Source organism: Dermacentor albipictus, chromosome 10, assembly GCF_038994185.2.
Source record: "Dermacentor albipictus isolate Rhodes 1998 colony chromosome 10, USDA_Dalb.pri_finalv2, whole genome shotgun sequence".
Taxonomy (NCBI): Eukaryota; Metazoa; Arthropoda; class Arachnida; order Ixodida; family Ixodidae; genus Dermacentor; species Dermacentor albipictus.
Genome location: NC_091830.1, coordinates 34,794,226 through 34,807,228, shown reverse-complemented (window position 1 = coordinate 34,807,228; position 13,003 = coordinate 34,794,226). Strand labels below are relative to the sequence as shown.

At 43.6% G+C, this 13,003-nt stretch overlaps 1 protein-coding gene across 1 annotated transcript in view; it reads right to left on the bottom strand.

The window, feature by feature from the left end:
• LOC139051069 (fibronectin-like) overlaps nt 1-12,190 on the bottom strand; it is a 34,699-nt gene extending 22,509 nt beyond the window's left edge. Inside the window, exons 1-3 of the mRNA XM_070528139.1 lie at nt 12,025-12,190; nt 6,979-7,045; nt 2,295-2,567 (exon numbers count right to left, since the gene is read on the bottom strand). Of these exons, the coding sequence (XP_070384240.1) occupies nt 2,295-2,567; nt 6,979-7,045; nt 12,025-12,114 (430 nt within the window). The 5' untranslated portion in view covers nt 12,115-12,190. The remainder of the gene's footprint in view (nt 1-2,294; nt 2,568-6,978; nt 7,046-12,024) is intronic.
• Between the last annotated feature and the right edge of the window lie 813 nt (nt 12,191-13,003).

The following is a 13,003-nucleotide window of genomic DNA, read 5'->3' as shown; positions in this document are numbered from 1 at the left end:
AGTAATCAGGAGCGAAAAACAAACTATTATAATAATAAAAGAACTGCACTGATGAAAATGAAGCTGTGAATAAACTCCACACCTATACGTGCGCGCACGCATACGTGCGGAGTATTTAAAGAAGTGTTGCATGAAACCACTTTTATTAATCCTCGTGTGAAATTTAAAATGCACGAGAGAGTCCTATCGAAACACCGTTATGCACTAGCTTTTCATTCGTCCTTCCATTTGGAAATAGTGCCCTCATACTTGCCACCACCGCAGAGAGGAGGAGCGTATTTTATGACATTGTTTCCTGTAATTATCTTAGTATTAATAACAATCATTACCTACAAAAATGAAAGTTTGTTGCCTGTAAGTTACCGCACCTGCTGCTCTTCTCCGACGTGAAACTTCTACACATAATGTTCATAATAGAAACGATTGTTAATAAAACCGAAACCGTTACATCACTTCTAAAGTTCACGTTCACTGAGTGAAAATGTTCACGCAATATAAATGTTCTCGTGATATAAACGTTCCTGGGCAGTTGCAAATGAGGTGCCTCTCGAGGGCCCCATTACAAGCCCAACACTCATGTGGCGCGTTTTGTTCATATTGCTTCGTGCCCTAATGCACCTCAGTGGGAAGGAACCCCCATGGTTCAAGAACAATAAACACGCAACCTCAAGCGCCGCCTGCATGAGATGTTGAGATGGCGAAGTGTGAGGACGCATAAAGCTTACATGCTTAAAACAAACAGAGAAGCACTCGTTTAAAGAAGAATTAGGCGACTTATTTGCATTAGCCTTTGCATTAGCCAAAAAACGTCCTCGTCAGCTCTACCTCCCAACAGCATTTACTAGATGGTAGCATCGCAATGGCAGAAACGTTAATATTCTTCCTTACAAACCAGACACTAGCATGTCTTTTATGGGAAGAGTGACAAATGCTTCTGGGTAAGCTCACTTTCGAGATACATTGATATTGAACAACCTAGTGACTATGACGGCGATCTGATTCGACGTAACTTACTGCGAAAATATGCTCACTTTATGCGTGAGAGGTGCAACAGTTGGCACGCAAGGTGGACGAATACAGAAAGGACGTTGAAATAAAAATTTAATGTTAAGAATTATGTTTAACAAGACGAAGTGGCAATCAATGTAATTTGTAGTAGGATACATCCCTGAAATGAACGCTATTTTAGGTTGTAAATATTTAGTACTGAACATGTCATGAAGGGTCACAGGCTCGAGTTATACGCCTTATTGTCGCCAGTATTTTTTGTAAGATGGAATCTCGCTATTATATTGCTCTTTCTCAATATTTATTTTGTTTTTCAGAAGACACAATTTAAAAGTCTAGCACTAGCTCACAGCGTGGCCTGCCCTTATTAAAGAGTGATTTCGTCGCCGCTACCCGTTTCTCGCTTTACCAATTTTAAAACGATAGCATTCTAGAGGACAGTCAGCATCTTTCGTTTGTGTTGTCACAAAACTCTCGGTCGGCAGATCTCACAAGCAATACGATCAGAAAGTCTAGCAATAATACCAACGCAAGATATATCTCCTGACAAGGGTTGCAGTTCGACCTAGACACAAAGGATATCAAGATAATGCTGGTGTTTAAACACACGCTTTGAGCGTAGAACGGGTGTCGTTGTACTTTGCTGCTAATTGGCTACTAACACTATAGTGTGTAATAGCTATATGGGTCTCAATAGGTAAACAGGTGATGAATCATAATTACTCAAAATCATACATCATAAAGTTAGAAGAGTAGATAGGCAGCGTCACTAAATATCTTATTGTATGAAGATCCCTGGTGTAAAATTGAAAGCGTCCAAAGTGATAATTATAATACTTTTCTGTGGAACACCAGGATGGTTTTTGCTGTTTGAACATACTATCTTGGTTTTTTTTCACAAGATTTGATGATTACATTGCTTACTTCAAAGGTTGATTGCCCTGACTAATATTTAACAAGTTCCGGTATATGCTGTTTTGTTTGTTTTACTATTTTTTTACCTACTCCTTCACGGCCCAGAAGAGAAGAAATATGAACAACTAAAGAAATAACTAAATAAATAATTCTAAAATAAACAACGTAAGAGGTTGTAGGCAGCGTCGCTAGATCATGTCATAATAGTTCTCGCATGTCAATGTGTATAGAGGAAGTTGATATGTATATATATATATACTATTCGATATTCATCGAATGAAAGCACGCATCATTGCTATAGCAATACAGTTGCGGAGGTGCAGTGTTGGTAGTGTAGCAGTGAGTTTCGCAAGGCTGTGTTCGGTACTCACGATCCGGGAAGGAGTTGAAGCTTGCTTCTGCAGGTTCACTGTGACTGTCGAAGCTGGTTGCGAATACGAAAAGCTTGTAGGTACTGCCATGTTCTTGCAGCGGTGACGAAAACTCTCGCACTTCAGAAGATAGCGTTTTGTTGGAACAGATATTTGCATTTGTGTTGCAGAGACTTACAAAAAAACCATCAATATACTCTTTTGTCTCATATTTCCACGTGGCATGAAGCGTGTTGCTACAAACCACGTCGACCCTCAAGTCGGTGGGTGGCACTGAAAAAAAAAGAAAATAATTGAAGGTTCACGGCAATGGCACAGCACCAGTGACTTCATTCGCTCGCGAAAGACTTCAGATCAACGAGGAAAGAGAGCCGTCTGACACAAAAATGGTAGTGTGTTAGGTGAGAGAGATAGCGTCAGATTACGAGGTGACCAAGTCGACAAGGTTTTTCCTCAATTAGGCGGGAATTGCGATTGGCTGCTGCTTCTCCCATTTGTTGAATTACAATTGTCTACAACACCATAAAACTCCTGAATTTTATGCACCGTCGCATTGCGCTACCTGCTTAGCTATCTGAGCAGCTGGCTGGTTGGTTGCTGGTATCTATGATGTCATGATCTTCTCAACAGTACTTTCTTCAACTTGCAGTCTGGGGTGTATTTGCTTTACATACGCACCTTGCTAAAAATGCAGTAAGTTTGTAAATTTATTTATTTATATTATTGAAACATGCTTTCAATCCCGACTGAGATTAGTGCAGGAAAGGAGACAATCAAGAAGCAATTGCAGGATATAGCAAAAAAAATGCAATGCCTGTGCTAATTCTTTTGGAGAAACACGATTGCATAATGCATAAATTGATTGTGATTTCTACTAAAGCACTAGCAAGATGCAGAAGTCGGCGTCAGGGGCCGTAGTGTAGTCAAGCTGTTCTGATAAACAGCTTTTTGTCACACTCCTTCTTTCTGTATCATTGATAGAATGAAAATATTGATTGATTGATTGATTTTACGTTATCTAGAAGCAATGCTTGAAAACTAGGACAACACTTTCATCAAATTACGTACTAGGTACAAGGTGCAACCATCAGAACTTGTGCATTGTAATAATTGTAGTTATAGATGGTAAGGAAATACCACGGTGAAGAATGGTGTCTGAGGTCTCACGGTTGCACGTGTGAGCGGCGTCTTGTATTAGTGCCAAATGTCTCTTTCTGTTCTTTTAATGTGTGATCCGCCCAAGGAAAAAAAAATGGGCTGAGATTTCGTTGTTTTATATCCGAAACAAATATACACTACAGGAAGGTCATTTTGATGATCTCGCGCAATATTTTGTTATGTTTGCTCTCTCTTGGTGTTTTGTATATGCAACTCCAGCGGCAGCTGCTTATAACGTGGCTGAGTGCGGCCGAGCGGACCCTATCTTGAAAGCGATCCGCGACGAGTACAGAGTCTAGATGCCCTAGGACTGATAGCTTCGATCACGCTGTGTTCTTGCCGCTTAGTTTGTGTTGAAGCGAGAGACAGCGCGAAGTTCAATTCGCTCGCTGCTGCTGCCGCACTTCCTCACTCCAGTGTTTTGACGGCGAGTGTACGCGGTGATCGAGTGAGACGTATCGAGGTGTGCCTGTGCGAACGTGACATCATGCTTGTTCATTTAGTTAACAAGCAAACAATTATAAGCTAGTACTGCCGATAATTTTAATATCCTTACTTCATAGAGCTTTCTTCTAATTTGACATTGCACCTAATGCTTCGCGTTTGGCGTGAAACTGCGGCTTTTTTATGGTGATGTTGGTGGTTACGATTTCTTATCTGTATATTGGGACTGCTGGCTCTAACATTGCCTATCTTCCATTCTATGTACAGGTATATGGAATAGCAAGAAAAATATTCACTTATCGTCGATTGTAATTATTGCTGGAATGATGGTCCCTTACACAATAAAAAGAAGGCCTGCTGTATTATTACCAGCGTGCAGATACCGTTATTCCCAAACAATTGTGATGCATATGTTTAGAAATGACATGCCCACATAACAAATAAGAACAAACCTGAGAGCGTAGATTGACGCTCTTAGAAGGACGGACTCGATTCGGTGTATTGCATGGATCAGCAATAAAATTTATTTATTTATTTATTATTTTTATTTTCCCAAACAGCCTCATCATCCCGCAAGGCATTACATATTGGCCGAGAAAGAACGAATGGATATCAGTTGATGTGTAACAAATAAAGCTACACCTAATAACTTAGTCAAGATATAAAGTCACAGTGAAAAAAAGCTTCTTAAGTGAAAAACTTAATACTTCCAAAGAAAAGAGATCGACGGGGCACAGTAGGTTGCACCATTCAAAGGATAAACATTTGTTTCCCAGTCTTCGAACGGGCTAGCTGGCGTACTCAATAAGTAACTTCAAGGTGATAACCGGAATTAAATTGCTAGGCTGGAAAAATGCATAGAATAATGGCATCAAATCCCGGGTCGATGCTTTCATGATCGCAAATTTCCAGACCATCGATAAGTGTGACTGAGGAAAAAAACACACCGGAACTACTACAGCTGAAATAGTTAAAAGAAACACATTAGTTGCGAAATTGGCTGAGGAAAGCAAATTTTTTCAAGTCATATGAAGCTTCGGTGAAAATGTCGTAAAGTGACAATGTATTTTTGAAGCGCAGAGTGAATAGCATTGTCGAAAATAAATCAATGCAAGGCTGCTTTCAAGCGTAACCTGCACTGTAGAGTATTCAAAATACCAAACTTCTAGAGTAAGCTTTGAATGTCAAAGTGTTCAACATAAATGTCCATTACATTTGCAGTCCATTACCTCAGCAGTCATGGAGGCATTACGGAATCAGGGTGTAGATGAGAAATATGTAAAAATACTGGAAGATATCTATAAAGGCTCGACAGCCACCGTAGTCCTCCACAAAGAAAGAAACAAAATCCCAATAAAGAAAGGCGTCAGACAGGGAGATACGATCTCTCCAATGCTATTCACCGCATGTTTACAGGAGGTATTCAGAGACCTGGAGTGGGAAGAATGGGGGATAAAAGTTGATGGAGAATACCTTAGCAACTTGCGATTCGCTGATGATATTGCTTTGCTTTGTAACTCAGGAGACCGATTGCAATGCATGCTCACTGACCTGGAGAGGCAAAGCAGAAGGGTGGGTCTGAAAATTAATCTGCAGAAAACTAAAGTAATGTTTAACAGTCTCGGAAGAGAACAGCAGTTTACGATAGGTAGCGAGGCACTGGAAGTGGTAAGGGAATACATCTACTTAGGGCAGGTAGTGACCAGGGATCCGGATCATGAGACTGAAATAACCAGAAGAATAAGAATGGGCTGGGGTGCGTTTGGCAGGCATTCTCAAATCATGAACAGCAGGTTACCACTATCCCTCAAAAGGAAAGTGTATATAACAGCTGTCTGTTACCAGTACTCACATATGGGGCAGAAACATGGAGGCTTACGAAAAGGGTTCTGCTGAAATTGAGGACGACGCAACGAGCTATGGAAAGAAGAATGATCGGTGTAACGTAAAGGGATAAGAAAAGAGCAGATTGGGTGAGGCAACAAACGCGGGTAAATGACATCTTAGTTGAAATCAAGAAAAAGAAATGGGCATGGGCCGGACATGTAATGAGGAGGGAAGATAACCGATGGTCATTAAGGGTTACGGACTGGATTCCAAGGGAAGGGAAGCGTAGCAGGGGGCGGCAGAAAGTTAGGTGGGCGGATGACATTAAGACGTTTGCAGGGACAACATGGCCACAATTAGTACATGACCGGGGTAGTTAGAGAAGTATGGGAGAGGCCTTTGCCCTGCAGTGGGCGTAACTAGGCTGATGATGATGATGACATAAATGGGGACACTAAACACGAAAGGTACTTGAGCTGCGTTACTAAGTTGCCCTTCCCCATTACCAAAAAGGCCACTGTTACTGTGAGCTTGGTAACCCAGAATTAACGAAACAACGAAAGGGGTGATGTGCCACCTTGAAATTCTCCCACGTGTTCGCCGTGACAGTACAATTATTGTAGTCCTTTCTTAGGGCTTAATTATTCCTTTACTGGCAGTAATACACTAAATCCTATTCCAAAAGAGCCAGACACATAACTTAGTCATCTTCAAGAACATTGCCTGAGCCACAACATCCTATACATGAAAAAAAAGGTTCTCAATCCATGACGTCACACTGACGTAACGAATCTGACGCCTTGAGGTTTCGCGGAGAAATTCAAAAATGAAAGTTTTGCCGTCTTTCTCTCTCTGATCGCCAGCCTATACCGCGAAATCAAGGAAAGTAGAGTTATTGAAGGGTGATTTATTAACCTAAGGTAATTCTGCGTTCCTCTGTAGTGTCCGTTAAGAAATTGAAATAAAGTTATGAACTTGAAAGAGGAAGTTGCGATCCACCCGACTGCAACACAAAACTCCAAATGAAGTGCATACACGTTTCTCAGTAAGAAAGCTTCGTGGTTGTGGAAAAACTCGTCCTGGTGCGGAATTTCCCCTCAACTGCAATGCTTTTGTTCTGAGAAACGCGTGTAAGTTTTCTTCGTTAGTTCGTGCTACATTCCTGTGGATCACAACTTTTCTTTCCTGACACTTCCTCGACTTTCTCAGACTCCGCAAAACCGATCAGCCAAAATTAAGAACAATTTAGACTTACCAATGATGGGCATGTGACTGGCGCCTGGTGCCTGTTCCAAACCATTCTTATCTTTCCTTCTGTTGCGCTGTAATTTTATTCAAAAACACAAGAGGTTATTGCAAACGCCATCTTCTATTACTATAAATAGCCCGGGCTACTGCGGCTATCAAGTAAGGAGCGCTAACGGTAGTCAGTATACTTATTTTAGTTAATGTGATCGTGTTGGTGGGTTAAAGCAACAGGCGGGTTTAGCATGGTCATCAAAGACGACAACTTTTCAGCCTTTGCGTCTGTTACAATGCTACTGCGGAATGGCATATCTCCACAAGACCAGTCTCTATGCAGTATCCATTATATTGTCTCCTGAATGCTTGACCCTGAACTTTCTGGCTCGGGTACACCGTCACTATAGGAGAAAAAGACTGGATTGATCTAATTGTGGTTGGGCGTCGTACCGACGAACGATCAGTCCTTCCTCAGAGTAACGCCAACTGCGTCGCATGCAATTCTTGCAGGTTTGCATGAGACCGCAGGGCCTATTCCCCTGCCACTGCACCTTTCTCATCGAAGCACGAAGTACACTGCATATGCTTCTCTCGGCCCCTCAGATGACAGATAACTTTCAAAATAAAATATTTTTCTACCTTCGAAGACGCATCAATCGATGAATTGATTGATTGCCATCTATTACAATGATGACAGACTTTTGTCTGCGTATACTGTCGGTGCCGAATTCACAAATCATTTCGTTGGTAAGCGCTCTTTGCCGTTGGCCGGGCACCTTCGCTAAAGGTATGTCCTGCATTACGACTGGTTGGAACTTGCGCTCACGAGCAATTAGATCGTAAGAGCATTTTGCCATTACGAGCCAAGTTACTTGGATCGAATGGTAAAACGAACGTAAACTCGCCGTTTCGTGGACATTACGATATGAAACCTGTATGTGTCTTGATGCTACACTAACCATACAATCTTGTTCAAAGTATTTGTTGCATCTTTCTTTTGACAAGAAGTCAAAAGAGTGTGATGTGACGGAATTTGAGGTTGAATTCAAATAGGTTTTCGTTCCTGACTACTATTTGTCATTGGTCGACCACCTTTGCTAATGGTATGTCCATCGTCGCGATTGGCTGGAATCTGGTCTTATGATCACTTCTAGCATAAGTAATTTTCTCACGCGTTTCTAGAATGATTCTCGCGCTGTAAGGGCTAATGAGACAAGATGCCAGGCAATCGTACACATCACTCGTGAAGGTTGCCGAACGACAGAAAATATGCCTTACACCAACAAACTGTTCTGTCAGTTCGGTCTTTCAAGTGTTGCTTGTGACTGTCGTGTGAATTGGCTGCATGCGAGAACTTTAACCTACAGGCGCCGTGACGCGACAAATCTGTCCAGCATTGCACGCCGCTCAAGCATACCAGCTTGACGACACGCCCTTTCGAGCAACGCCCAAACGCGACTAGAGAGGGTGGTTATTTGAGATGTTGACGCCTTTCCTCCAAGAGCCTTATCAGGGCCCTTTGATGTGAGGCATCGCACTCGGACTTTGGGGCAGCAGTTGCTGGGGTGTCCGCCCTTCCATTGTCCCACGCGCTGGCACTTCTTGAATAAACTATTTGCAAACGATAAGCGGCTGCATGTCCCCTCCTCAAACAGCGAAGCTAGAGCCATTATCAGTGTCTATTTCTATCGCGAAGCTTTGAGAGATAGAACGGGCCACAGTACGTAGACTGGTGCAGCTTGAAAGAACACACTTCTTCAAGGAAAGAAATGCCGCCTGTAAAAGGGACACTAGACCCGAGTATTAAAAGGGACACCAGCACTATAATTTATTCATTTAGGTATTTATTTGTGCATACTGTAAAACTTGCACAATGTTCACACGAGTGATCATGGATAATACTGCCTCGGTGCCTGTAACATTTCCGAGATGCATCGAAACAAAGGCTGACCATCACGAAACAGTTACGCATCAAGCGTGCACGAAGAAATGCTGACGTAATCCTTGAACAAAATCTGGAATAAAAAATGCAGAAACATGCATCTATGGAAGTGATTCACTGATTGTCTGTACGTCATACATTTTTGAAGGTATAGAAGGTCTAGCAGAACGTTCTCGGACGTAAGCTCGTGGCACAAAGTGTTGAGATCAAGCATTTATGTTATATTGTAATATGATATTCAAGCTACCAATCACATTGTTTCGCTCCACCGTGTCTTCCGACCTTTTCAAATGAGTGTTCCTTGCTTTTGCACCCTATACGCCACGGCAACTCAGTGGCTGTGGCTCTCCACTGCCGATCATATGTGGTCGCGGTTTAAGTCGCGATGCCCTTGACGGCCACACTTCGATGAGATTGAAATGGAAAAAAAAACGTGCATGCATTTCTATTTAGTTGCAGGTTAGAAACAGCTGGTTGCCAAACTTTATCCGGCCCAATTCACAACAGCGTCTCTCATAACGCTAGTGTTGCTTCAAGGCGTCAAACTTGAGGAATCAATAAATCTTTCGCGCCCATTCGATTACACGAATAGGGTGCCAGTTATCTGAGCATTGCCTGACCCACCCACCTTCACCCATCCCTCTTAATCTCAACAAGAATATCTTTCACATTTTTCTTTTTCTCTCTGTCAGACAAAATACTCCTTAATCACACGCTATAGAATCGTTGCAAAACAAGCTGCCATGGCTCACTGCAGGTAACTGATGATGTGCCCCTTTCAGATTAAATCAAAAGCGGCCTTTGGCTCATACTTGTGCCGAACAGGTGGCAAATATCTCTACTAATACCAACCACTGAAACACTGGCGAACGAACGTCCTCTGAAGTAAATTTCTATCTTTCACGTTGCATTATCCCAGACCAAATTTTTTTTAGCTTCGTCACAGACACACGGTATGGCGCAGTCTCGTTTCAGTGTTTTTAGTAAGCAACGCAGCAAATAGCTTGGCGGTGCTTCTTTGCACTGAAACTGAGAAAATGCAAAAAATATTGTGTGACTTGTAAACTTACTTCACTGTTACGGCTAAAATAATTTTTTGTTCAATCACCAAAATAATTCCTAGGCAGCAATGTTTACCGTCAAGTATTATCGTGTGGAACTGCACACAAGCTTACCGCTAAAGGCTTCCCTTATAGAGGTACGTATATCTCCTCTAACTTAAGGGACTTTCACCGTAAAGGACATTCCCTTTGTCGTGTGTCATCCCGCGTGAACGCCTTGCACCGGCAAATGTCCCCTAGTGTGAAAGCCTTCAGAGTGGCCATGTTCTTCTTCCTGAGTCCTGGTCTTCTGCGCCTTGCCTTTACTGGTATTTACTTTCGCTTACCTATTTAACTAGCTTATGCATGTCTACTTTCTTGAACTGACGCAGCACGGAAGCTCCGCCTACTTGCTCGGCGGTGCACCGCGTCGCAATGGAATGAACCACATTTAAGAAATACCCGACTGTACTCCTTTGATCCTACATTAAAGGGAGACTAAAGTGAAAAATGGTTTCTTCTGGATCAGTAAATTACTGTTCTACAACACCAAAAACACAACTCTTACAACGATAAGACGTTTGGTAAGCTAGAAAAAGCCCAAGAATGAAATACGGGTTGCGACGCCTAGTTAAGTTCCAGCACCTGGGGGCTGTGACATCTTGGATTTTGAAGGCATCTTCTAAGGCCTACTAAATATATATAGCCGTACAGATTGACTACATTGTGTTCTAAAGGAACAAAGTATTAAACATGGCAAGTTTCGGGAACCTTTATTCAGCCAACGCGGCCCAAATGCGAAAACATACTTTGGAATCCCTGCCGTCACGCTGACGTACCGGCGCTGGGGCTTCGGCGCGAAATTCAAATACTGATACTTGGACCTTCATTCTCTCATCTGAAAATCAAACAATATTTTTAAAATGACTCCCGGCAGGGTTCTCAAACAATGCTTCATTAGTCTAAACTGATTGATTGTTTCGGTTTAGTGTCCCTTTAAGTCTTGAAGCGCCATCACAGCTTCGCCGAGGAGACCCCACGCTTTTATATCGACTGTGGTTGGGCGTTGCCTTTACCAAAGCATTTGTATTCCGCATAGGGATGACCGACACCGCAACCTGTGACCACTGCGGTCATGGAGAATCGATTGAACATATTTTTTGCACCTGCCCACAGTACAGTCCACAGAGGGAATGCCTTCGCCACGAACTTGACCAGCTGGACGACCAACAGCTATCGGAAAAAAGAATTTTACACCATCGAAAGGACCTACCGTCACAGAAGAAGGCCGTGCAAGAACTATTACGCTTTTTGCGGTCTACCGGCCTTTGTGAACGTCTTTAACTGAAACGCCTTTTGTGTGTGCGTGCCTCCGTGTGAGCGTGTTTATTTTTGTTTTTTTTACGATTTCCTCTCTGTCCTCTTTCTAATCTCTATCTCCCATCCCCAGTGTAGGGTAGCAAACTGGAGACTGATATCTGCTTAACCTCCCTGCCTTTCCTCTTCATCACTCTCTCTCTCTGCCTGAAGCGCGGAGCAACCGCTTTATGTATATTTACAAGGTAACGAACTACTACAGATTGACGATCAAGTTAAATGAACACAAAGGCAATCAGCTGTCCTGTCCCGTTGAAAGAGAAACGAATCTCTAATTTTAGTGAATTGACAACTGATTAGCAGGAAAGCGTTGGCGCGAAAAAGGAAAGGGCTGAGGGTGGCGGTGTTATTTCTTCTACATGGGCGCGGCCAGCGGCTACAACGGCCTCCCATTAAGGGTTTCTGACAGTAGCTCCTCAGCATCAAATAAAGTTTGTTGTCTGTCCATCTGCCACCCCTTCCGTCCCCCTCCCCCCACTCGTTCATTCTTAATTTTCGGAAAAATTCTCCGCTCGCAAAACACTGGGTGCAAATACACAAATATGCTTTCGTTTTTCTTTTTCATTCGTACGTGCTCTTCGCAAATCGCTGTCCGCCTCCTCTAATATCACGTACAGCGTCAGGATAGGCTGGAATTCTCTCTCTCACGAACAATTCTAGCTGCAGAACTTTTTTGATGGATCCGAGTCCCGACACCCACCTTTGCATCGAGGCCGGCGCATTCATTGCCAAGGAAAACCACGACGAACAACACCGCCGCCAAACGAAGTCCCACGCCGCCCGGCGCCATCGCGTTCGCTGTGGTCGGAAGTCGGCGAGGCGATGAGTGCGCCGGCAGTCGCCGATGAACGCCCCCTTGCCGAATGCTTATCGCGTTACAGCGCTCTCTCTCTCTCTCTCTCTCGGCTCCTCCCAACAAGGATAATGCGAGCCTCGTGAGAAGGAAGAGGGGAAACCGGCGCTTACACCAAACCGGCTTGCCAGTCGCGTTGCACGCGCGTTGCCGGATAGCTCGCAAGCGGCGCAACGTATTGCCCCTCGCCCAATATTGCGGTGGAGGTACAGTCGCGGACAGAATAAAATGGACCGCGGGATCTCCGAAAACGTTCAATTCTCGAGCAGTCTGTAGCAGTAACCAGTAAAACTGCCCACGACAACGTTGTTAGCATATTCTAGTCGAGGTCCAAAATGCAAAAACCAAATTGCGTTGTGATGTTGCGGAGATATTCAGCTTTTTCTTAGATTTCATGGTCCATAATATTCTGTCCGCGACTGTACGTTGTACTGTATACACTTTCAACTTATGGCCGATTGTCTTACTGTCTCACCTTTCACGAGTTTGTATGGGGTGGATGAGTGATTACTCTCGCCTTGTAATAGAAATACGTCTTCGCTACGGGGCCGGCTCAACGTAATTTCTCTCTCGTCGTGGAGCGTGTTGCTTTCACTCCGCGCCGCTCGGCGGGGCCCACCGCAATACGCGGCGGAGTCCCGCAGGTGGAACACTCATGCGCATGCGCGAGGAGTTCGTGCCTGGCAGCGCAGATTGGACGGCCGTTCGCCCCAGGCGAGCTGACTATGCGTAACGTGATAAGGCTTCCTGTTTCCGTTTCTCAGTCAGGCAGATAGCAGAATCCCGGCGTCCGAGTCAAAAAGGAGTTCAGGCAAGTGCTTATGTA